Source organism: Narcine bancroftii, chromosome 12, assembly GCF_036971445.1.
Source record: "Narcine bancroftii isolate sNarBan1 chromosome 12, sNarBan1.hap1, whole genome shotgun sequence".
In the NCBI taxonomy this organism is placed as follows: domain Eukaryota; kingdom Metazoa; phylum Chordata; class Chondrichthyes; order Torpediniformes; family Narcinidae; genus Narcine; species Narcine bancroftii.
Genome location: NC_091480.1, coordinates 11622690 through 11649636, shown reverse-complemented (window position 1 = coordinate 11649636; position 26947 = coordinate 11622690). Strand labels below are relative to the sequence as shown.

General features: G+C 38.6%; 2 protein-coding genes across 3 annotated transcripts in view; one reads left to right on the top strand and one right to left on the bottom strand.

The window, feature by feature from the left end:
* Positions 1-208: 208 nt before the first annotated feature.
* Positions 209-18255, top strand: acsm3 (acyl-CoA synthetase medium chain family member 3). The gene is given in 12 exon segments (XM_069904862.1): positions 209-253; positions 1547-1703; positions 2422-2709; positions 3573-3783; positions 5308-5519; positions 8575-8764; positions 12544-12694; positions 14433-14466; positions 14469-14504; positions 14506-14532; positions 16772-16891; positions 18159-18255. Coding segments are annotated over 10 exon segments (1290 nt in total). The 5' UTR covers positions 209-253; positions 1547-1703; positions 2422-2454; the 3' UTR covers positions 18213-18255.
* A 1584-nt stretch (positions 18256-19839) lies between these two features.
* The window catches only part of eri2 (ERI1 exoribonuclease family member 2), a 13459-nt gene continuing 6351 nt past the window's right edge, over positions 19840-26947 (bottom strand). For both annotated transcript variants that reach the window (XM_069906264.1, XM_069906265.1), the window contains 5 exons: positions 26347-26503; positions 24864-24964; positions 23498-23579; positions 22067-22155; positions 19840-21926 (listed from right to left, as the gene is read on the bottom strand). In XM_069906264.1, the coding sequence (XP_069762365.1) occupies positions 20553-21926; positions 22067-22155; positions 23498-23579; positions 24864-24964; positions 26347-26503 (1803 nt within the window). In that variant the 3' untranslated portion in view covers positions 19840-20552. The remainder of the gene's footprint in view (positions 21927-22066; positions 22156-23497; positions 23580-24863; positions 24965-26346; positions 26504-26947) is intronic.

The window sequence follows — 26947 nt, the reverse complement described above, 5'->3', positions numbered from 1 at the left end:
ATCCCCATCCCAAATACCCCCATCCCATATCCTCCCATATCCCCCCCCCCCCCCCCCATCCCATTCTCAGGCTCTTCGTGCAGCCAGGGCAGCGTCCGACGCCATCGCAACTCGCCAGGTCCCGCGCTCGAGCTGCCGCCGCCAGTGCGCATGCGCCCCGCGAGATCGGCGGTTGGCGCAGGCTCCGAGCGGCGACGTCACGCCAGGTCACGTCGAGCAAGGCGGAGACTGGCCAGAAGCAGCGCAGGTGAAGGTGAAGGTGAAGGGGGGCGGGGATGGTCGCTGTCTGAGTTGGGGCGGCACGGGATTCTTGGGCAGGAAGGGTGTTAAAGCAATTACATCGTTAAATAATCCAAACGTTCTCACAAAGGGAAGAAGTGGCAGACCCGAGTGCTCGCAGACGATCGATCCGACCGTTCAGCCCACCGACTGCGTGCTATCCCACAGAGAGAACACCTTCTTTGCTTCAGGCGCCAGATCATCTGGCTGGTTCGTCAACTAAATCTGGCTTATTTCTCGCACTGCATTCTCCACAAAACTAGGCAATCCTGTTCCAATCTGACGAGAAGAAGACGCTCCCACCTTGTTCGAGAGGTGTCCCTCTCCGAAGGACTGCGTCCCCAATCCACTTTGTGCACAGACCTGCTGAGCTTCTGCAGCACGTTTGCGCTCGACCCCAGCAGCTGCAGACTTTCTTGTTCTACCCACTCTACGAAACCTTGCTGTTTCCCCCAAAGTCCGTTGCCTAGAATTTACCATCTGTTTCAGTCAAATCGTTCACATTTAGAAGTTTAGGACACGGCTAATGTCAACTGGCAGAATGACATTGGAGTTCTAATGTCGCGCCCTCACTCACAACGGATCAACACCCACAATAGGTGGCAAGAATTAATTTTATTTTCATAGACCTATGCACAAGTTACAGATGCAATGAAAGCATTACATGCTGCAGCCTCCCATGGGACTTCAGCTTTCTGGACCTTCTTCCGAAAGAGAGCAGTGAGAAGAGGTTGTGACAAGGTGGTTGGGGGTCATATATGATGTTGGCTGCCTTCTTGAGGCAGCATCTCACAAGGATCAAGAATGGGAGATTGGAGCATGCAATGAACTTGCCAATGTTTTCTGTAGCCTGTGTTCCTGGACCCTCAAATAACCAAACCAGGCTGTAATGTTACAGTCACTATCCTTTCGACAGTGCACTTTGAGATGTTTGCCAAGTCTCCTCAGAAGGTAGAGGTGTTAGTGTGTCTTCTTGGTTGCCTCAATGTGCTGGCTCCAGGAGGACCTTTCTGATAGTGGACTCCCATGCACTTGAAGATTCTCAAGTCAAGGTTATTGTCATCTGATTGTACAAGTACAACCCAAGTTCTCTGGACTTGGGGCAAAACACGTAGGCACACAACCAAGACAAGCAATACATAAGCAGGATATGTATTTCATCAAGACAAATAGGTAAATAAATAAATATTGTTTCAAGTATATGAGAGTCTTGGACATTTAGGATGAGCAGTTCCTTTTGGTCATTCAGTATTCTCACTGCCCATAGGAAGAAGCTGTTCCTCAGCCTGGGGGTGGTGGCTCTGATACTTCTGTACTCCAACCCTCTTCAATGCTCTCGTCAATGCAGACAAGTGTGTGGTACCTCAGTTTTGCCAACCGAAAATCCACAATAAACTCCTTAATCTTGTTGACCAACATCAAGGGTAAGATAATGTTCTAGCACCACACGGTCAGATTCTTGACCTCCATCATGTATTCTAACTCATTTGGCCACCAATGGTGGTGTCCTTAGCATTGGAGATCAACTTGGGTGCGAATCATATGTATAGGTAGTAGAGCAAGGAACTAAGCCAACATCCTTGAGGCGTCCCTGTGATCAATGAGGAACTTTGCCTGTGTAGGCTTGCAGCACGGTTTGCTCCACCCTCTAGTGCAACTACAAATGTGACTTCTGAATATAAAACAATAATGCGACCCACGTGGAGGAAGTGGGTGAGCCAAAGGAGAAGTTATTGAGGGTTCAGCCAGTCGGAGGAGGGAGATAGCAGAGGGGGACTGGTTAGGTCTGTTGACCAGGAAGAAGTGGAGAGTCTCGAGTTCTGCTTTATGGGGGATAGAAGTGAATGGGACAGTGTTTCTCAGCCTTTTTTTCCCCATTCACATACCACGTTAAGTAATCCCTAACTAACCACAGAGCATCTATGGCATCTTGTAGTTAGTAAAGGATTACTTACTGAGATAAGCATGTTTGAACCAAAGTACAAATGACGTGCACATACGGAATTTGAATTTTGGAGTGGCACCCAATATTGTACATCAGTGGCCTGATTGATTTAATAATTAATGTATAAATTTCTTGTTCAACCTCTATGTTCTTACAAATCATCATTGCTTATCATTGGTTTATGTCTGTTGTTCTAGCTTTATTGTGTCCATTGGCTGTCCTGGTACAAAATGAGTGTCCTATACATTTCATTTCACATGCTGAATTTACCAGCAAGAAGTGTCAATTCATCTCGCATGTCCAGTTGCAGCTGAGGAGTTTTCGGCACACTGAAGATGCAAGTAAAACTATTCTTCTCAAACAATAAGAATGACCCTAAAAATTTCACAGACTATGAATCGATGAAACAGGAGTACAAAACACAAGTACCAGAATATTTCAATTTTGTAAGTGATGTCTTTGGTAAGTGGAGTGAAATGGAAAAGGTATCGTAGTTCATACATGATACGTGATCCAAGATTTGAATATTCCATTAAATTCGTCAAATTAGATTGTTGGTGTAATATTTTTAAAGGTTTGATAACTGGCTGAGACATCATGTGATAACTAGCAGCGGAGACAAATGTAATTTTCCTATTTACAAAATGTTACAGAAAACACAAGTTAATTCACATTCTGTTAAAACAGTGAAAGTGATGACACATTGCTGCACCGAATTTCAGGACAAAATCCACAAGTTTTGCAATGTCGATAATTAGAAAGTTTGTTTAAAGGACGAACCCTCTAAACATGTTTTTGATCAAATGTATCACTGAGATTTCCTGTTCATCAGACAACCATAAGATTTTGAGCAAACATTGAGAAACTGGGGAAGCTGAGCAGGTAAGGCACCATCCAGAGAAAAATGGTTCGTCAATGTTTCTTTATCGAGACTAAAGTGAGAAGGGGAGATGGCAAGCATGGAAAAGGAGTGGGGGCAGGGGGAGGAGTGGTATAGGGAGGTATTTGTTCCCATTCTCACTTTTCTTTCAAACTTCCCCCAGCACCAACAGCAGTGGTCTCCTCCCCTTATTTTTTTTTTCTTCACTTCTCCCACTGTTTTTTGCCTGGCATCATATCACCTCTTGGCCTCTTTCCCCCACCTCTCCCAACTTTGTAATGCTTGATATCCCACTTTGTTGGTAAAGAGCGCAAGCCAAAACTGACCATTTCTCTCCATGGATACTGTCCGGCCCACTGAGTTCATCCGGCCCAGCTTCTCATCATTGCATCGATTCCAACGTCTGCAGTTCTTGTCCTTCTCAATCTTAAGATTTTGCTTGTGCATTCATTGTGCATCTACTAATAGGCTGGGAGCCGAGGTTCAACCCCTGCTTTGTGGTGGTGTGGTTGAAGGGGACAAGAAGTGAAATGGAGCTTCCAAGACCTTGGACTGCACTCTAAGAAGGTGGCCAACATCTTGTCTGATGCATGTAGTCTACAATTAAATGATTGAGTTATGGTTATCCCGTCCACCATTCCAGAATGGTGGCTTCTGAACGTGGCATGCATGAGAACAGGCAAGTGCATCAAACTGGATAGTGCATTAAGACAAATATCTTTTAAAAGATACTTGTTGGCTGCATTAAGACCTAGGATGATTGATTTAAACCATTTGTAATAATTGGTGAACATTTATACTTCTGACTTGCAATTGAAAAAAGGTCAATGATGAAGCATCTAATTTGTAAATGAAAAGGAGGTTACAGCAGAAATTGGCACTTGAAGTGAGTATCCTCACAACCGAGAGCAATGCATAAAGAAATTCCATGACATCATGAACTTTGTCATGTTTACTGCTTTCACACTTAGAGTTTTAGCTCCCAAATGTATAGCCTTATGCAACTATTTAGTCCACAGCAGGCACACTCATGCAATCCACAGTTCAATTTGCAGATTAGAATGAAGAGAGTGTCTTACACACACAGTTAAGGGTCATGATTAAGAACTTTAATTATGACACAAAAATGGCCGTGTGGTTAATGATGAGGAAAAAGTTGTAGATGGCAGGAAAACTACAAAGGCACAAAATGGCAAATTAAATTTAATTTCAAGAATAACACGTTTGACGACAAACAGACAAATAAATTCAAGGGGGATCTTGAAGAGCGTGTTTATTATTCTATGAAGAAAGTAGGATATATAAATAAGATTGTTTGGAAGGGATGTGGGATACTAACCTTCACTGGATAAGGCATGAAATGCAAGAATAAAGAGATCATGTCAGATCTGCATAAAATGAGTACCACCACTCTATTCTGAATATAACACTGCAGGAAGAATGTAGTTGTACTAGAGGGTGCAGAGAAGATTGACAAGGATTCTGTCATGGCTAGAGAATTTTAATCAATTGGAAAGACTGACCAGGCCAGTCTATTTGTGAAATGGCTAGGAACAGCATGGAAAGGACATTGACTAGAGTGGACAATGCAAAAGTAATCTCAAATGGTTGACTTTAATCCACTCTAGAACATAGTAGACTTTTAATCTGTAATGCAATTGTTCAGTATTGGCACAATGGAAAATCCCAGAAAATATTTCTTTTCTCAAAGGACTTTTCTTTTCTCAGTACAAAGGACTGCCAGGAAAAGATATCTTGAATTGAAATGACCAATGGAAATAATATTTTTCATTAACAAAATAACAAAAAATGGCCTGTCATCACCAATTAAATAATTATCAACAATTAATCATAGCCCAGGTTCCCATTTTATTTTCAGGGATAAAAGGCAATATTTATTTTGTTGTTGATTAAATTAGTAGTGTATTGCGCCCCTTTCCTCTTCCCTACATTTATATTTGTTGAAAACATCACATCTATAACTTTTTCAAGCAATAGATTTGAAACATTAACTGTCTCTGTCTCAAACCACTGATGTTGCTGAGTAGGTCTAGTATCTTCTTTCCAACATCTGTATCATTTTTCCTCCTGATCATACATGTGCAAGCTTGTTTCCATAAATCATTTCAAATGTGAGTTATTAAATAACTTTTCATTACATGCTACAAATAATAAGGCATCAACCTTTGTGTTATTTTTCCAGGTACTGTATTGATCCCTGGAACAAGTCAGCTTCCTGCCAGAGACATTTTACACAGGTTGCAGGACTCCAAAGCAAAATGCATCATTACAAATGACATGCTGGCAGACTCAGTAGAGTCAGTGATGTCTAAGTGTCCATCTCTCAAATCAAAGGTGACCAAAACAAATAAATACAAAGAAGGATAGATGAGCTTCCGTGAACTTTACGGATTTGTACTTGCATGTGTCCATTTTAAAATGAGTTGAGCTTCATGACCTCAGAAGAAATGCATTTCACATATATGTATGAATATTACAAATTAAAACAATAGCTATAAAACAGTCCACTAATTACAAATTGGTTATTAGTAAAGTCATTTTCATTAATTAGAACATCATTATGAATCAATCTCCTTAAAGATTTAGAAAACGTGATAAAAATAATATTGTGCAAAAACTGGACAAAATTGAACCAACAATTTGCCTTATTTCACAATACAAAACTTATTTACGAAGTTTATATATTTAGAAAATAGAAAGGGAAATGTGGATGACTTTCATCAGCCTAGAAATGTTGGGAAACATGATAAAGCAAGACCTCTTATGAAGCTTACTCTCCAGAGAGCTGGCCTGTTGTAGGAAAGAAATTCCGGGAATAGAAGGCTTCAGATAAGACCAAAGAGGTTTGTGAGGATGAAAATAGAGGGATTGCTTGTGGTAGAATTATACTGAACCAGAAATTGGTATATTCCTTGCAACTGATACTGGATTTAGATGTGATTTATTACTGTCATGTGACTGAAATACATTGCTATTTATGTGCTACTTAAATGCTAGCAAAGAGTTGCCATGATCTGGCATCATGTAAAAAGAGAAATCAAGGGTAAGAAAGTCCTTTCAGAGACAGGGAGTGGTCAAGTATCATGACATTTCCTTCAATGAAGTCACCTCTACTTGACTCCCCATATCCAGCTGCCTGCTCTCCTTTAAACTTCCTAAACAACCCCCCCCCCCCACCCCTGAAGCCATCAGTGCCTGCACTCTGGCGAGAGGTCTGCTCCACTTTGATAAATTTAATCCTGTGCACCATGCCCCCAAAATAATTTAATTCATACCATTTACTTGGTGGAGTAAAACAAAGCTTGTCACACCTCATACTTATGGTCAACTTATTTTCTTCTAGCATTTCTAATTTTTGTTTCACTCAAAAAGCTTAAAGCCTTCTCTTTTATAAGTTTGAATTTCTGCTTATATTTGTGTTCTTTCTTAATTGGGGGAATCAAAGAACTCTGCACAATAGACCTAAAGTACTTATCAATTGCAAACTAATAAATTGGATAGAGTATTTTGTTTTATAGAGTTTTTAAAAAAATTTGATGCCTTTTATAAATCCAATGATACCTAGAGAATCACTTGTCATAATTTTTCTACCCTTCCAATCTTGCCAAGTATGGAATTCCCAGGAGAATAATACACAGCTCCTTTCTATTTTTCATTTATATGACATTGCAGTGTCAGGTGCCATATGTGCTCTGAGGATACTCAATTCTTTCTTTCAGACAGCTCTCTGCACTACATTATTTCAAATTTGTCACGCTGCTTATTCAACAGAGCTTCAGCAGAAATTTTCTCGAAGTAATGACTTTAATTATTAGCTTTAGTTCCTTGACGATCATTCCCAACTTATTTAAGGACTCTTACTTTGGCACTTTATTGATTTTTTAAAATGATTCTCGGTGTTGCACAGTTTATTTATATTTCTTTATATTTAAATATCTTTATGTAGTTACATGTGTACATTATGTACAGTTTTGTTGTTCGGGTTTGTGTGGGTCCCACAGGTTAAGAACCAGATCAAAGTGCAAAGCACAAGTTCATTGTAGGGATGGAAATGGGACAACAGGATCGATACGTTAGGCAAACCTCTCTACACACTCACACAATGAACTGGTAAAAATCACTATGACCCCCGCCCCCCGCCCCCTGACTCAGTGCAGACACGGCTCTTGCTACAAGGGACACTAATTAAATGCTCCCAACCCTTTTAACAGTGCACATCTTACCAACAGTTTCTCCAGCACCCTTCCACATTTCTAGGCCTGAAGTGAAGCAGGGTGGTCCCAAACTGGCAAAAGAGAGAACAAGCAGCACATGGCACCTTTATAGTGCTGGAGGGACAAGCCTACATCATTTACTGGGGGCCAATAGCTCAGTGGCAGGAGGGTTAATCTAATTATGACAGCCAATGACCCAAGGCTAAGTACAGGCAGACTGGAGAGTGGAGTCCAGGTAATTTACATGTGGCCAACAAAAAGGTGTGCACTAATGGGTGGGGCGGAACCAAACCTTGATTGGCAACTCGGTTGGGGCAGTGCTGTCATATGAAAGCCACAGCCCTTCCCAATACAAGTTTTTATTTGGATTACCAATAAGTGCCTCGCCCACAGGAAAAAGAATGTGATGTCATGTATGTACTCTGACAATAAATCTGAATTTGAAAATATTGTGTGAAGTTGAGCTAGGCCATTTTCAAACATGGTTTTGGCACAACTATATTTTTGTCCCTATATATTTTCATTTACAAACAGGACCTATTTCCAGCTCTTGGGCAATGTTGGTTACTTCCTATAGATGTTGCTTGACCTGCTGAGTATCTCCATCATTTTGTGTATTGCACTTGACCTCAGCGTCTGCAGTCTTTCTTAACCTTATTCTCAACTCCATAATATAAACACTCTCCACTCCTGCTTCAGCTCATCTTCTGCTAAAATCTTCATGTCTTATTTGACTCTAATTTTGACCATTCCAGTGAACTCCAATGCACGACACAAAATTATGGTCATCAAAAACATCGTTATCCAAATGTTTTGATGCCCATAATTTGATGTCGTGCATATGAGTTCACTGGAATGGTCACATCTAAAGTTAAATAAGACGTGTTCAATAAATCTTACCACTGATTCTAGCTTTTTGGGCATTCAAGATCTTAATCACTGCATTGCAGCTCTGATTTCAGCTTCATTGCCCTGTGGCTGTGGATTCCTGTCTCTGAGGTATCCGCCTCTTACTTGTCTCTCCTTCTTAAGATGCTTCTTCTGATGTATGTCTTTCACTAATTCTTCCATCATCTGGCCTGGTATCACATTCTAAGTCTGTATATCATTATTCTTTGGTTGATTATACTTTGTTTCAGAGCATAGGAATATTTGACCACTTTAGATGCACTTTATAGATTAAACTGTAAATTTGTTTGGGGAAAAGTTATGTTTGACAAGAGTCTTAATTTCAGTTCTTAAGAAATGCATCATCTGATCACAAATGTGCAAAGACCAAGAGCTCAGATCCATTGACGATTTTCTTCACTTGTGGAACCTCTGGTGCTCCTAAAATGACACTTCACACCCATGGAAGCTTAGAAATAGGCCTGTCAGTGAACGGAAGGTCAGAAAACAAATTTGTGTACTATTTGTGTGGAGAATAAAAATCATTAAGCAATATAAAATCTGAAATCTAAGAGTAACTTAATCACAAAAAAAATTGTTGTAGTTTTAATTAAAGCTTAAGCCTAAATGACAAATATTAAATGTTTTCTTGTTCCAAATAATTGGTTCATAAGCTATTTTTCTTGTATTTACCGTCTATTTATTGTCTCCATACTGATGAGCTTGCCACTCACATGGTGACACGCTTGAATCATGGCCAGAAACCTTTTTATAGGCCATTTAGGGATTCTTATCTTTGCACTTCATTGATTTGATTTCTCCTCTCTGTATTGCACAGTCACTTTGTTTGCATTTCTTTCTTTATTTGCATGTGTATGTTGTGTAACAGTTGTTTTACTGCACTAGCAATAAGTGATAATTCTGCCTCGCCCACAGGAAAAAGAATCTCTGGGTTGTATGTGATGTCGTGTATGTACTCTTTGACAATACATTTGAAATCTGAGATGTGAATTAAATGATTCTGGTTCTGTTGTCAATAAAAGCTCGTATACTCGTATTGCTGTAGATAAAATATTTTACCTATCGTTTTTCATTATTCTATCATTAATTTCTGATAACTGATACCCCTTCACCCAGTTTCCAGCTGGTCTCCAGCAGTCCAGCGCGAATCTCCTGACGGCAGTCTCCAGCAGCCCACAGCCTCCATTGGTCTTTGGGCCGCAGACCCCCCTCACGGGTCTGCCACCGTGGTCAGTGCCCCCTGGGTCGTCTCCTCTGCTTCTCCTTTTCAGACAGGGGATAGACTCCCCATTTTCTGGTGCCCTGCGCCAGTCCTCCGCTCCCCTGGAATCTGAAACCCCATGACTGTTGATCATAGGCCCTGCCATCTTGGGTGCAGGCCCCGTGGTCACGGGATTTTAAATAAAACTACTGTCAGCTCCTTTCAAAGACTGTACAGAGCTGATGGCAGTTGGACCTTGCGGGAGCACTGAATGTCTGCTCCTCGCTCCCCTTGGGTCCGCACTAGTGACAGCGCTGCCATTTTCCAATGCAGTTATGGGTGCCTTCAGGTTCATAATGTACTGAAAAGAAATTGTGGATTTATTCTCTTTTCCTTGTCAGGTCTCTTTAGACTGATCTCAGAGACAATTAGACTGATGTAAAAATGAAGTCTACATCGCTTGGCCTGACTTTTATTTCTCCAAATTAGGTATAAATTAAAAAATCTCCAGCACTGCGCGAGTGCTGGTGAACCCATTAACCCTGAGGTGATGGAAATGTGGAAAGAGTAGACTGGCTTGGACATCTATGAAGGATATGGACAGACAGAAACTGTATGTACTTAACTTGATTGACAGGTTTTATTTTATGTTAAAGAAAGGATAAACTTTGCTTCACACAATCAGTGGTGGGAGCAGAGGATGCTCAGTTGACAACGGTGATGGAGGAAAGTACAACAGGATCTTTAAGAGACTATTAGATAGGGACATTGAGCTGAGCAAAAAATAGAGGGTTATGTCGTAGGTAGTTCATACGTACACCCCTGGAATGTACTTGTGGGCCGAAATGGCCTGTTACCATGGTGGATGTCGAAATTAAAAGGTTGGCCACCCCTGAACTAGAGAAATCCCACAAGGTACCAAATTTTCCAGAGAACCTGAGAAACAAGAGTGGGTATTTAAAAAAAAAAGGCTAAGGTAAATTATATTTTTAAAATTTCTGTCTGGATTCACTGAGAGGGGGCCTTGCCAGATAGGGATGACAGCAGCAGGGCTTGGCAAATGAAGGATTCACACCAGGCTGCAGATTGTCAGTGAACAGCCTGTGGAAGCTAGGTATCGGGTCCATGATTCTTGAAGGTTCCCATGGCAAGCACGACTCCTGAAGAGCCTCAGGCATTGATGACTTTCTAATAGTTTTCGGAGTTCAGAACTAGGAGGTCAAGGAGATATCTGAGGTGCCTCAAGCTTGCATTCTCCGCTGGTCAGGAAATTACATCTTTAGGGATTATGGGAGCGCAGGAGGTGGCAGGATCCATGGACTCTAGATGTCTCTGTTGGGACTCTCATTTTCTTCTCTTTCTTGGTAGTGGTGCAGTATATGCGGTACCTCTTTGCCTGCCTTGACAGAGCAAATAAATGAAAAACTTCCATGTACAAAAAAAAATTTTTTTATCTTGGAACAGTAATAGGGATCAGGGCAAGAATAAAAGTACAATTCTCTACAGTACATTTCAACTTGAAAGATCAAACAAATTTTATTGGTGATCCCATAACAGATTATTTCTGAATCAATCATACCTTTTCAGAATATTTGTCATTTTCATTTCAGGTCATAGATGAGAATTGCAATGTGCTTCCTCCTGGAAGGTGAACATGAAGTCTGTTAAACCCTTCTGCCTATTTTCATAATACATTGTACGGTAATCCTATTCCAAGTATTATTTTAAAATATTCCAATTGTCCCAGTCTTATTTTATTGTATCATACCTTTTATTGATTGATTAATGCAATATGTTTTGATTTAGCAAACCAATTTAAACAATGATGGATAATGCAGTGGACCTATAATAATATTTAGGCAACACACTCAATTGAAATATTGAATCTAGGAAAATGAACTCTTTCGATTTGCATTGAATTGACAATTGAATCCTATCAAGAAGCCAACCTGACCTGACAGAGTTATTGTTGGGACACAGATTAGACAAGAAAGAGATCTTGTGCATTTAACACATGCCTACCATGTTGTAATCTCAAAAGAATTCTTGCGACTAGTTCAATATTTAAAAATTTGACCAGGCTCTTTTTTTTTTAAGCAGGGGATAGAAGGGTGCTAAAGAACCTTTTGTGAATGTGAGGATATGTGCGGGGAAGATTACAAGAACTAAAATATACTTGTGTGAAATAGTTGCGCAAAAGAAAAGGAACATGAAGTATCCAGAGTATCATAAACAACAAAGATAAAGGCCTTTACGGCACCAGTGATTTGGGACCAGGGTTCGAATCCTGCACTGTCCAAGGAGTTTGTACGTTCTCCCAGAGTCTATTTGGGTTTTCTTTGGGGGCACTGGATTCCTCCCACCATTTGAAACGTACCAGGGGTGTAGATTAATTGGGTGTTGAAGATTAATTAGGTTTAAATTGGGCAGCACAACCTCATGGGCCTAAATGGCCTGTTACCACGATACATATCTAAATTATGGTAAATAATAGATTTGAGATGGTCTTTAGTACAGAGAACAGTGCAGGTCCTTCAGCCAATGCTGTTGTGTCAACCTATATATAGATCAACCCCACTTTGAACATTTGCTTAAACAAAGAAACCTGTGTTTGCTTTTACTAAGAAATTATAATGGATTTTCGCTTTTACAAAAATTGCCTCCAATGGGTCTTTGCTTTACGAATTTTCAATTTACAACTGTTTCTCAAGAATGCTCCACCTTCATAAAGTGGGGTATACCTGTGTACCCAATCTACTATCGACCTAACCCTTCCCACCCTCATAGCTCATCTGTCCATTTTACTTTTGCATCCAAGTCTTTTAAATATCCCTTTTGTATGACCCTCTTCTTCCACCTCGAGCAGTGCATTCCAGGCACCCACCACCCTCTGACATCTCCCCTAAACTTTCCTCTGCTTCATTGAGTATTAAATTTTGCTCAAATTCAAACTTTTAAATTGACTGAACACCATCTTAAGCACACTTTTTGCTCTACATTTGTAATAATAAGTCATCTGAAAGGGGCTTGTTGTTTTTTTAAACAACTAGAGAATTGTTTTAAATAATTATTGAATTGCTTTTGAACTTTTGAGCTGCCTTATTTATGTGTTGCCATGATCAGCCAAAACAAACTGCTGCAACCATTCGAGGAGACTACTATCTGACTGGAGACCGTGGTCAAGTGGATGAGGATGGATACATCTGGTTTATGGGAAGAGCAGATGATATAATTTTATCATCTGGGTACAGTTATCCAATATTACCCTATATAATCAGTTCCACTGTTGTGTATTTGAGGTTTGACAGTTGTATTGTACTTTACAATACAAGAGAATCCTTATGCATTTGATTTTACAAAATATTCTAAAATATTTTTTCCCCACAACAACAAAAATCAAACAACCAAGTTCCAAACAAAATGAATCACATTAACCAAAGATGATAATTTCCATCCTTGCTTGGTCTAGTCAGATGTCTAGTTGGATACAAAATATATGTAGAAAGGGTAAGAAGAAACTAATAACTGGAAATTGCTTGTACAGTTGACAATTCATTATTTGGGTAACTCAAATTATTATTCCATGGAATAGTTATTTTGGAGCTATTTTGAACTGGATAGTAAATATGATGTTCTCCATTAGTTAATATAGCAAGAATAAAAATATAAAATCAAATAGCAAAACATTTAGAACAGTAATTATCAGACAATTATTGGAAGTTAGTTTTGTAGTCATTACATTTTTATCAGAAAGACGAATTGAAGGAATTTTGTTAACTGAATGATAATGGGGTTTATTGTCATATTGTACAATGTACACACGCTGTAAAATGGGGTTTATTGTCATATTGTACAATGTACACACGCTGTAAAATGGGGTTTAATGTCATATTGTACAATGTACACACGCTGTAAAATGGGGTTTATTGTCATATTGTACAATGTACACACGCTGTAAAATGGGGTTTATTGTCATATTGTACAATGTACACACGCTGTAAAATGGGTTTTATTGTCATATTGTACAATGTACACACGCTGTAAAATGGGTTTTATTGTCATATTGTACAATGTACACACGCTGTAAAATGGGTTTTATTGTCATATTGTACAATGTACACACACTGTAAAATGGGTTTTATTGTCATATTGTACAATGTACAATATCCTCAACATCCATTGGAGCGCTCACACCCCTAACGTCGAGGTACTCGAGATGGCAGAGGTCGACAGCATCGAGTCCACGCTGCTGAAGATCCAGCTGCGCTGGATGGGTCACGTCTCCAGAATGGAGGACCATCGCCTTCCCAAGATCGTATTATATGGCGAGCTCTCCACTGGCCACCGTGACAGAGGTGCACCAAAGAAAAGGTACAAGGACTGCCTAAAGAAATCTCTTGATGCCTGCCACATTGACCACCGCCAGTGGGCTGATAACGCCTCAAACCGTGCATCTTGGCGCCTCACAGTTTGGCGGGCAGCAGCCTCCTTTGAAGAAGACCGCAGAGCCCACCTCACTGACAAAAGGCAAAGGAGGAAAAACCCAACACCCAACCCCAACCAACCAAAATTTTCCCTTGCAACCGCTGCAATCGTGTCTGCCTGTCCCGCATCGGACTGGTCAGCCACAAACGAGCCTGCAGCTGACGTGGACTTTTTACCCCCTCCATAAATCTTCGTCCGCGAAGCCAAGCCAAAGAAGAACAATGTACACGCTGCAAAATGTTTTGCTGCAGCCTGAAGAGATACTTTGTTTTAAAACTACAAAATAATTACATCCTAAATACTTAATTGAATTTTTAAAAAAACAATAAATATTCAAAACAAAATCAACATTAAGAGCTGGAGATTTAATTTACAGCAGGATCTTTGCAGCTTCCAAAAACAAGTTCTATATAAGTGGTTAGAAGAAAAAATCTTAAGAAATGTTGAATAATTAAACTTTTGTGACCCCTTAATTTTTTTTTTTAAATTACGCTTAAGGTACCGTATTGGACCATTTGAGTTAGAAAATACATTTTAATAGAACATCCAGCAGTGGCGGAGTCTGCTGCGTTTAGCAGGTCCTGATCCCATTAGAGAAGTGAGTCATGAAATCTACTCATTTAATCAACAGCTCATCATTTACTAAATAGTTTTGTTTTGCCAAGCTTAAATGATAATTAGCAGGAGTTGCTAATGCATTCCATTAAGAAAGTCATGGCAGAAATTTCAGAAAATTAAAATACAATTAAGCATTCTTTGTGGTTTAATTAAAAGGAAATAATGTTGGACAAATGTATTAGAGTGTTTGAGCAAGTAACAAACAGGGATAATTAAATGAAAACCAGTAGATACAAACGGTTTGGTTTCAGTACCGTGCCATATACAGTAGGTTATTGAACAAGTGGAGATAGGTTAGCCTTACTAGAGGATTGGCTATCCCACAGAAACCAGAGAGTGGCGATAACTTGGTCATTTTTCAGTTGGCATTGGCATCAGAGTTGAAGTTTCAGTTATTTACAATCAATATTATTCACTCAAAAGAAGAAATCAAGTATTTTATAACTACATTTGAAGATAGTACAAAGATGGGTGGGAAAACAAGTTTTGTGAACAGTACCAGGAGGCTGCAAGGATTGGGAGGCAACAAAAAAGAAAGAAGCCACTGGGGAAATTGAAATGAACAAGTAAAACGGAACATTTTTTAAATAGGCAAATTCTGCACAACACAAAAATCTGGGTGTACGTGAATGAACAAAATGTGGAAAGCATGCAAACAGAAGGAACAAGTAATGAAGAAAGCAAAAAGAATGTTACCGTTAACTGCAGAGGATGGAGTAGAAACAAGGGGAAGTTTTGCTGAAGGACATTGATGAGCTGAAGATGTGTATTTGTGGGTATTCAGAAAAGATTGATTCCTGGAATGAAGCAGTCTTGAAAGGAAAAGTTTGAGCCGCTGCTTCTTAGAGCTTTGAACAGCAAGTGATGATCTTACTTCATTCATATTCCAAGCATCTTAATAGGGTAGATGCTGAGACGATATTTCTCCTTATGGGGCAATCTTAAAATTTTATTTAAGACAGCGAAGAAGAGGAATTTATTCTTTGGCTTGTCAATCTTTGGCATTTTGCATGCAGAGGCAGAATTAAAGCCAGGAAAGTAGGACCAAGGTCTAGATCTTACAGAATGAAGAACCCGTGGCTTACTTTTTCTAAGTCTTAACAATAACGCATTGAACATTGAGTAAAATGTTTACTTGTTTATTTCCTGAGTGGGTAACTTCTGGTCACACTTGTTAAACTCATTTCACTCTTAATGCATGTCAACTCGTCTTTTAGCTCCCACACACTCTTGGGCACAGAGAGAGAGTTTATAAGAGTGTTTTTGGTTTAATTCCAAGGACACTTTTGGGTTAAAAACCTGCTACTTTGTCTTTCATCTCCTTTAATATAACTACATTAAAACCCCTTGTTTCTGGCATCTGTGGGGATTGGTAAATGCTGGATAAGTGTACTTTCCGGTTGCTTGAGACTTCCTCTGAAAACACTCAACTAATACACCTGTATTAAGAATAAACAATTTAAAAGACCAAAAACACTGTCCTATACATACACTGAACAAACTGCACTTGCATGAATATATAAACCTAAAACAGTTCACTTTATTTTCATTCACATTATTGGAAAACATTTGATCATCACTGCATCTGCAGGATCCTTCCCTTCTACAGAGCCACCCAAAAGACAAACAATGACATTATATATAGATAATTAACCTCACTCCAAAGTTTACAGATAAATCTTCCAACCAGGGCAACTCTTACTAAGCAGGGATAAGGAGACACTTTGAGAGTTACCCAAACAGCGAACGGTATCAACCAGCTGTTCATCCTGGGCGATACCATTTGCTGTTTTACACAACTTTATTCAAACAGCTGCGATGAGCAAAGCAAGACCAAGGCCCTCCACTGGCTGAATACTTGCTCCCATCTTCACTAATATCCAATATATAGTTCATCAGGATAGAAATCTAAATAGAGTAGTGAATGACTACAAGTCATTGTAACTGCAATTTTTTTTTTTTTTTATATAGATACTTCAGAGAACATTTACAATTTTAAACTTGCATATTTTTAACCTATTTTATTCTTATTTTAATTTTTTTTTAAATGTAATTTCCTTTTTTTACCAGTTGCTTGCATTCTGGATACCAGGGGTTTCACTGTAATTTAAAATCAAATGCAAAATTACTTTTCATTGATGCATCTATTTATGATTCCCATAGCTGTACTTGATATATTTTTAATATTTCCTTTTTAAAATAACTTTTTTTCTTTTAAGATTGTGAAGGCATTTGTCATTCTAACTCCTACTTACACTTCACACGATCCTGACAAGTTAATTAAAGAATTACAGGACTATGTTAAGAAAATCACAGCACCATATAAATATCCAAGGAAGGTCTATATTCTGCCTCTTAGCTTTCTTATTCGGAATGGCAGTTTAACCAATAGCTGATCCATAGTTCTCAAGTATAGTAATCAAGATGGAGTAGTGAATGACCACAAGTTGTCGTAATATTATGCACTTTTATTCTAAATTAGTTTTTAGATACTGCCATATTTGTGTATTAAAAACCCAAAACACTCATGGTATGCACATCATGGATCCATCTCCATCAGATGTGGATGGAAGAGGCAGTTTTGTAATGTTATCTTTGCAACAGAAGCATTTACACATGAGAAAATATTTGGGGCTCTCTTGAAATTTAATTCAGATTCTTTCATCTAGATATGCAAGGGCTGAAATTATGTAATTGAATGGAAAAAAATTATTGGAATTTGCTTTATTTCAAATATTTAACTTTATTGTGAAATGGTCGGGACCATGCCTATGTTAGATAAATGATTTTTTTTGGAGAACTGGTCATTTTTTAAAAAAAAACAGCACAATCGCAACAGCAAATGACATGCTTAAGCAACAAGGGAAGGCTTTTTAACCATTAAAATGTTTAATTCTCACCAAAAAAAAATGCTGGCTAAAGTCAATCCCCAACATGTCCCCAACGCTGCCATTAATTCCTATGGAGTCTTCCCGGGCCGGTGGAACACTCACTGGCAAGTTCCCGTCTCTCCAGTCACTAGAGCTCCCAACCGCGAATCCTCCCCTAGGCCTACACACACTGAGGAGTCTGGTGTGCGTATGGTAGTAGGCTGATGAGAGGATTTGGAGTTCGTGTGCTGTGGAGGGAGGGAAGGGAAATGAATGTCACTGACCCTGAGGTCCCCTCTGCTGCCCGGGAGGCCATTCTCCATGATGGTCCCAGGACAAGTGATTCTGCTGGGATAAGGGATTCTTCCAACCACTTGTGGCTGGAGACAGTGGCACGCAGTTTGAGAGGGAGAGTTGGAGAGAAGAGTCAATAAGGGAAGGTAAAGAAAAAATGGAAAGAGGGGCGGAAGTTAACTGAAACAAGGACCATTTTCATTCTAATTTCATGTCAAGTTGGAGAGAAGAGTCAATAAGGGAAGGTAAAGAAAAAATGGAAAGAGGGGCAGAAGTTAACTGAAACAAGGACCATTTTCATTCTAATTTCACGTCAAGTGAATTTATTTTTCCAACCTGAGGTCAGTTCAGCTGATAAATGAGGATTTTAGATCATTGGAGTTGTACTGTACAATGTGTCAAAATTTTACTAGTGACATATTGACTATTTTTGTTTCTTCAGATTGAATTTGTGAAGCAACTACCGAAAACTGAGTGGAAAAATCCGAAGAATTAAGAAAGAAAGAATGGGAAAACATTAAGATTTAAATCATTTTCTTTTTACATCATAGAATGGAATCAATTTTTGCTTTTGTATTCAACCAATAATTTGAACACCATCTTGTAGGTTTTAGCAGAGTTTTTGCCCAGTCTTATAAAGTGCAACAGCTTTATTCAAAAAGAAAGAGTTATAGTTTTTGGTGTCCTTTTACCTGCTGTGGCATCTCGCTGAAGAATGATGCAGCTACTGCTTTTACCTTCTGTGTCGAAAGTGACATTCTCATACTCTGTATGAAGTAGATAAAAGTCTTTAAGTATGTCCCATTATTCAAGTTCAAAATATTGAACAGCTCATGTTGTAATCAGTACAATCTAGGAAATGACACATTGGCTTTGTTAAATCTAACTGAAAGAGATTCATATACTTTTTTTGTAATATTTAAAAAGTTAAATTTCAGTCCAACTCTGATAAGTTGTGAAATGTTGCAAATGGATTCTTGTCTCACAGGAGAGATTAAAAAAGACTGAATTCCATTCCCATGTAAGACAGACATCAGTCACACAATGTACACCAAAGATGTGATGTGGCTGGAAGAGTCAAAGCAAACAGGTTTTCCCAAATGCTTTCATCTTACACTGCAAATGCATTTACATAATGTACTCAAAGGAAAAATGTACCAATATCCAAAAGTACTATAACTAGTTATGCAAACAGTCCATATTCCAATTCTCTTATTGCAAATTGTGAAAATTAATTCTGTACATTTAGTATTCTGTGAGCAATCACTGATTGTTTTCTTGGAAAAAAGGATGATATGTTTAACCAGTTGTGTGGGTTCCGAAGTGGCGAAGGAGGCCAATTTCCACAGGTACACCTTCCACAAGCTTCTGTGTGCATTTGATGCATGAATTAGTAAACTTTTGGTATCAATTGAAGAGAAATTATACAGGTGTGCTTGACCTAGGTATCAAAAGCATGTTGCCCTTCTGAGGCCTGCTTCTCCAGACCACACAACTGGCTCCCATTTCCTACAAGAAAATGTGGTTATGCAGAAATAAAAGATGCACCACTTAACCTGAACAGACATCTGCAGATAATCCAAATTTATCAAACATCTCTCCACAGAAAGTTTTGCCAGTGCAAATTTTGGCTGCCCATATTTCTCCTTTTGTGATAGGAGATAGTTTTCTTTCTGGCATACAAAGAGAGCTTTCCTTTTAAAGGCTGTCAACAGACATACAAGCAACACCACTAAATGAATAAATGGCATGAACTCAAGACTGCTACATGCCCATCTGTGCTTCAGGAATCGATACATTATGCAGTAAACTACCTTTTTTTTTAAAAAAAATTCAGCAAACCCTGTACTCCTAATATGAGCAGAGCTCCAGCAGGCTTAATTTGTGAGACTGATTCAGCTAAAGGCTTGCATAAAAAGGCATCTGTATAATCAAATGCTTCTTCTATAACTACTTGTATAGTAATTTATTATAAACCACTTGAACAAGTTCCAGTGTTGCAAATAACTTGACAATTTTTGCAATGCAGTTACTTTAAGGAATGCACAAATAAGAGTATAATAATGACATTGAAATATTAAAACATTTAAAAGCAGACAAAATGAGAATCATGGAATGAGACATTCTATTGAACATTATTTTACTTCCCTCAAAAAAAAAGTTGGCATTTTGGATAACAATAATCAAGAACTTGGTTACCGTTAGATTTAATAAGCCAGTGATAATCAAAAGTACAAATTTAGATTCACCACAACTGAACTTGCTCATGATTTTTAGTTGCCAATCATTTTCCACCATTGGAACATTACACAGCAGAAAAACGACATGCATGAGAATTTCAAATTGTTTACACTGATGTTTCTTTGTATGCTGTTTTTATTAAAAAATTATATTCTTGAAAGTTTAGTTTTATTAAGAGTCACAGAGTACAAAGATAGTGAAAATTACTAAAAAAGATAGTGGTAGGAAATGAAAGTGAGATGATATAGAAGATATACACACACAAACCAGAATGTGGACAATTGCAATTTCTACTCCAAATTAATTAGCACTTCCTCATTTTGACATGTGGATGGCACATTTAATGGCCATGAAATAAATCTAAACACTCTCATGGCTTCAGAAAAAAGGTCCAAAGGAAACTGGATGGAAATCTTTGACAGGTTCCCATGAAAGATTGTTTAAAATTTATATACATTCAGAGGAGAAAAAGTCTAATCAAGATAGTTTGAGTGAATTTTTAAAATCATTGCACTGCTCTACATCAACCTTTCTTCAGTCCAAAATAATTTGCTGCTTTATAAATAGAAATCAATGCAGAAATAAAATTACATTGTTAATTCCGGAAAGAAAATCGGAGGCCTAAATGTTTCCTTTGGGAAGGAGGAAAGACTCCAGATGAGCCTGTACCAAAATTAATAGCAGAGGGGGCTGAAGTGGCTTTCTCCTTCTTCAATGCCCACTCCCACTTGAAGTATCCACAACCCTTGGTACTGTCAGCTTTTCTTTTCCCCATCACACAGGAATAGAAGACTTTCCCTTGATTTGGCCCTGGTTTAGACACAGTAAGCCTCTTAGTTCTAAGACCACAGTCACACAGTGGAGGAGTAATCTTGTCACCATTCAATTTCCACTGTGGTAAGTAGGAACACTTGGTTGAAAGAACAACTCTCGAATCTGCCTTATCAACTGAGGATACAGAACAATTACATGATGAGTTTTCGTCTGAAAATATAGTGAATGATTGCTTCTTGGAAATAGGTTTTTTAAAGGGACTTGAATGGCTTTCTTTTCTTTTAAAACCAACATGCAAATAGTTATTTGGTTGGAAGGACAGAACAGAAGGCAGCAAAGATTTAGTGCCAACATTGAAAAGACTGGACTGGGCATTGGGAACTTCCACCCGAGATACTTTTAAGATAGGCCAATCTTTTGCTTGCTTCCCAACTTCAGCTGTATCACATAGTGTTTGAAAGCTCCTATGCACCACTTCCTGATGCTTTTTGGCTTCTGTCAATTTGTCATCCTTTCTGTCTGGAGATGAATCTCGAAGTGGCGTGTACTCCACTTCAACGAAACTTGATTCTTTACAGTTTTGCCATTGTTCTCCGCAGTCTTCTGCGCAATCATTACCTGATAGCGGTAAGATGGCAGAATCATCCCAGTATTCCCAGGGCACTTCAGACTCTGAACAACTAACATCCAAATCAGAGGGACTAGTGACCGAGTCAATAGTGGTGGACACAAGCAACAGGTTGCCTACACTCTCGTTGGGTTTAGATTCTTCAACACCAAGTGAAATTAGATTTTTAATACTGTTGTTCACATAAACTTGCGGATTCTGTCCTTTAGCATGATCAGTGGAAGTACAAAGCCCATTGATTAGAGTCCTGGGAGATAGAATACTCTGATAATGACCATTTGCATCACAGCCTTTTCTACAATCAATGGTCCCCAAGTGTTGCCTTGCAGATTTAGTCAAAGTTGGCAAAACTGGTTTCTGTTGTTCAACTGTGATTTCGTGCCCACGGCGAGTGTTCATCTGGTTGTTTTCAGAGATCTGTCTTCTATGATAACCATTTTCAGAAATTAAGCTTGCTCTTGTCCCATTGTCAGGGTCTTTAGAAGAGAGACCAACTTGTGAGGTTTTGCCACTTGGAAGAGAGTTTACAGTCGATAAGCCTGTGTTTTGATTTCTCACGGGAGCAACCTGGAAAAAATACCACAAAAGTGGGAATTATCCTGAGATTCTCTGATTCTGAACATTGATAGAATCTCATGCAACATCCTCAGATGTTATCACAAAAGATCTGTCAGATGAAAGTGCAGCACTCACCAATTGTCACTCACCCTGTCCAATGATTTAGTGACTTGCATGGTACAGCCATCACTCATCATTTGCCAGGCAAGATTAGCAGTGTTCCGGGCATCATCTAAGCCTTGAACAGTCACATTTTCAAACGATTACCAGAAAATGAGAACTCAAAACATTCTATTCTACTTTACATCAATTAAGACTTTCTTAAATACATGTCAAGAAGAATTACTCATTTTATGAAGCCAAGTGGTAACCTTTACAGGAAAATACTTTGGCTAGGTTTACAGAAATATACAACATGTATTTGTTACTGAATTTCAGGCAATTAAAACGTATTGGATGAAAATGTGTCCTGCTTGTTCCAATATATTTTACATTTATTTATACATTTTATTTTCCTGGAAAACCCGACTACTGTCTGCTGCTTTACCATACATCTGGAGGCTGTTGATCTCACAAAATTACATTTCCTCTCCACTCCTGATGGCAAGTGCTTGACCAGAAACACCAACAATTCTTTTCCCCTCCGATACTGCTCGACCTTGAAGTGTTGTTTTTTTTTTTAAAAAACAGCAGAAGTTTGAATTTTCATTCAGCGATGAAGTGGGAGGTACAGTTTTTAAGATGACAGAGAATTTGGTTAGGATAGCAAAAGAGGCACAATTCTACTGGTGCAGTGAATTGAATGGAAGGGGTACCAAAAAAAAAAATTGGTATTTTTCACACTTGGATTTTTCACACTTCTCAATAAGTTTTAACATAAAATTTAATTTTTAAAATATACATACATCACTGTAACAGGCCATTTCAGCCCATGAGTCTGTGCTGGCCAATTAACATACTCCCCCCCAGTACATACATGTAGGCTGAAATGGCCTGTTACTGTGCTGTATGTTTAAATTAAAAAATTAAAAGGTTGCCCACCCCAGCCTCAGCAGGTCTCACAGCATCCACAGGAGTTAAAGATATTAAACCAACATTTCGGGCCTGAGGCCTTCTTCATGGTATGCCTGTCTCCTTTTTAACTTGCTTCTTAAAAGGGCTCAGGCCTGAAATGTAAGCTATATACTGCATCTTTACCTCCTATGAATGCTGCAAGACCTGCTGAGTTCCTCCAGCATTTCTGTGTTTTTACTACAATCACAGTGTCTTCAGTCTTTAGTGTTTCAGAATGAAAGGGTACGACTTTAAAATTATATCTAAGCCATTCATGAAGCTCTTCTTCACAGCAAATGTACTGTACATTTGGAATACTTGTCCTCAAAAAGCTGTTGAGGGTGGGAAAACAAAGTTAGATTGAATTATTTTTATTGGAAAAGATAAGGTCTGATATTACCAAGGTAGGTCAATCAAGTTAGGATAGTAGCCCAACATACTCAGGAACAGAACACCAAATCCAGTCACTCTGTTCCACTTAAACACAACTAGTAAAAGCTTACAGCAATGCAATGTGCATCACCTACCAGAGTGTTCACGTCCTGAAAAGACAATGCCCAGATCTTGCAAAGCTCCATTTAAACCTTTTGGCTTTCGGTTATAGAATGTCTGTTACACAAACACAAGTCATTTAGAATAATTCCCCACAGAAAACTCGATACCACTGAAGGTGCAAACAAAAAAAACAAATGCACAACTCATCATAATTTATTTATGAAGATACAATTTGAACAAACAGGGCCACACGGTTAGCGTAACGCTGTTACAGCACCAACGATCAGGACAGAGGTTCAAATTCTGTGCTGCCAGCAAGAAGTTTGTATGTTCTTCCCATGTCTGGTGGGTTTCCTCCCAACATTCAAAACTTTCTAGTGGCAATAGGTCAATTGGGTATAATTGGACAGCACAGACTCGTGGGCCTGTTACCATGCTGTATGTCTAAACATTTAAAATCTGTACAAATGGCAGTGAAAATAAATGCACACCCATCAGCTAGGGTTGGCCCTCAAATACTGCACATTAGACACCCTTTGACTGAAAATTATTTCTAAAATGCACCAAGCTCATTGTAGATGTTTCAGGGATTACAAGTACCACATGTAATTGTGCAAGACAATTAAAAAAGCATAAATGGAGAGAACTATAAAAAGCCAAGACTCCTTCGGAGATTCACTTCCACATTTCCCTCATCTTTCCTGTTGCAACAGCTTCAATTTTTGATTTTTCACACTTCTCAATAAGTTTTAACATAAACACACATAAAATTAAGGTATGATAAGAACATTGACTTGATGACCTCAGAATTCAGCCATTTCTCCCAATATAAATGTAACAAGATCCACCTGTGTTCTAGAAAAGGAAGTGTTTTGTTATTTTGAGTTGAAGTCAATCAGCAAAACAATACTGATTGAAACTGAAGGCTGTGTTTTGGCCTTCTTTCCCTCCTGGTGAGTTTCTCTGGTATATTTTGGTCGCAAGTTCAGATCAGTAAAATTTGCAATTTCCTTTCCCCTTTACAGGTTTTTCCTTTTTGTTTATGGAACCTCTCAGAAATATTTCACACTGCTCTTCTTGTATTCTTTTAATGTTGCTCCAGTTATTTTACCAGTGATCATTAAAGTCATCTTTTAATTGTCAGTGATAATGTTTGTAGGTCATTAAACCCAATTTACCTACTTGCAAATGCTGAAGTAGCTGTTTAACCATTCTTCTAATTTTATCCCAATTTTCTTTCCCAACTTTCATCGAAAATCCAGATTATCAATCAGCCTTCAATTCAGAGGTTATAACCAATCAGTAACCAGCCTTCTCTGTGTGGATGCTGACTACCCTATACATTTCTGCTGGAAATTCCAACAATGGCTAAAACAATTTCCCGTCTTGATGGCGTACCTTGTAAGTTGCTCGGAGATCAATCCAACTGTTCAAAATATTTGGTTTTAGGAGTTGTTTCCTTTTACATTCATAGTGCAGGCACACTCCCAGATCCCAATCTGGTGAGAGAATAACATACACTGTAGTCACAAGTCCAGTTCACAACCTGCTGGCTATCCCTGCAGAAGTATTGCCAACTCAACAAATCTTATGACGCAAAAAAAACACCAGCATGGAAGAAATCATTTCATGTCTAAAATTAAACCACAACATTAGTGTTAAATAAAAGAAAATATTGGAAACACTCAGCAGGTCAAGAAGGAGCTGTGAAAAGACTTAGTGTTAGCATTTCAGATCAAAGAGCAGATAGCTGCATTTTTGATTTCCAGCTTCGACAATATTTTGATTTTCACAGAACCTTACTGGAAAAAGATGCAAAGAATTTTTCACACTTCTGTGCTCTTCCTAGACCAAAACATAAAAATAATAAAAGAGGGGAAAATAAAAAAAATGTATTCTTGTTGAATCACTTAAGATCTCAAGATGTCACAAAATGATATGGTCTCACATAGAGGTGCAAAAGATTGTGAGGGTAATGCAGACAGGTAGTGAAAACTGATGGGCAAAAAGGAGGAACAAGCTATTTTTTAAAAAAAGTGGTGGAAAGCTACAGGGATCCAGCCATTCAACAGGATAATTTCTTTGAAATGGTGTCATGGAATTGTTTATGACCTCGGAAAACAAATCAACCCTTCATTTAATACAATTTGAAAACAAGATACCTCACTGTATTGTCAGCTTAGATGCCAGTCTTTGGGTTGAAGCTTGAAATTACACCTTCTACAGAGCAAAAATTCTCCAAATGAATCAAAGCTGAATGCAAACTATTGTACCTATAGTAGGTTAATGGTCAAGAAGTTAGTTTTTAAACTATAACCAAAGCAGCTAAAATTAAATAAAAATGCCAAATACTGAAAATCTAGTATAGGCTCATTAACCCGAAACATTATCTATGTTTTTCTCTCTCTCCACAGATGCTCCCTGACCTGATGGATATCTTCAGAATTTTCTATTTTTATTCCAATCAACCAAACTATGTTTGGTGTTTATAATTTAGTTGACTAAAATTTCAGTGCAGCTTTTCTTTGTTCAATTAGCTAAATGGCTTAAACTCACCAACAAAAGCAGAGAGTACCAGACCAAGTAACAAAGCAGAGAGTACCTGACCAAGTAACAAAAGCAGAGAGTACCTGACCAAGTAACAAAAGCAGAGAGTACCTGACCAAGTAACAAAAGCAGAGAGTACCTGACCAAGTAACAAAAGCAGAGAGTACCTGACCAAGTAACAAAAGCAGAGAGTACCTGACCAAGTAACAAAAGCAGAGAGTACCTGACCAAGTAACAAAAGCAGAGAGTACCTGACCAAGTAACAAAACAGAGAGTACCTGACCAAGTAACAAAAGCAGAGAGTACCTGACCAAGTAACAAAAGCAGAGAGTACCTGACCAAGTAACAAAAGCGCAGGGTTTCAAGCCAGGATGGCAGTGTTGAGATCGCTCCTCCACAAAAACAATGTTCTTCTCCTGCTGCAGTTTCCAAATCCAGCGGGAAAATTGTGAAAGACATATTGCAAGAGGAATTCCAGCTTCAACCTGCCACTGAAAATGTTGAAAGGTGATAATAGTGAACTTGCTAATTCCTATGTAGGCTCTATTCAATTCCACAAATGCACACTAGAGGGAGATATTTCATCAAGTTTAAACCTTCTTCCACATCCCACTTTAAGTATTCCCTATGCCATAGGTACTCTGTGATTAGTAAGGGATTCCTTAAGGTGGAATGTGAGTGGGAAGGTTGAGAACCACTGCTCTAGACCCAATTGTTACCGAAATATTTAGCCTGATAAAAATTGTCACTGGCCCATTTCCTTTGGAGTTATGAAACTGTGCACATGAGTCCATTAAGTGCAACTAAAACAGTGGTTTTCAAACTCTTTCTTTCCACCCACATACCACCTTAAGCAAACCCTTACACAGAGCACCTATGGCAGAGGGATTACTTAAAGTAGTATGCAAGTTGAAAGAAAAAGGTTGAGAACCACT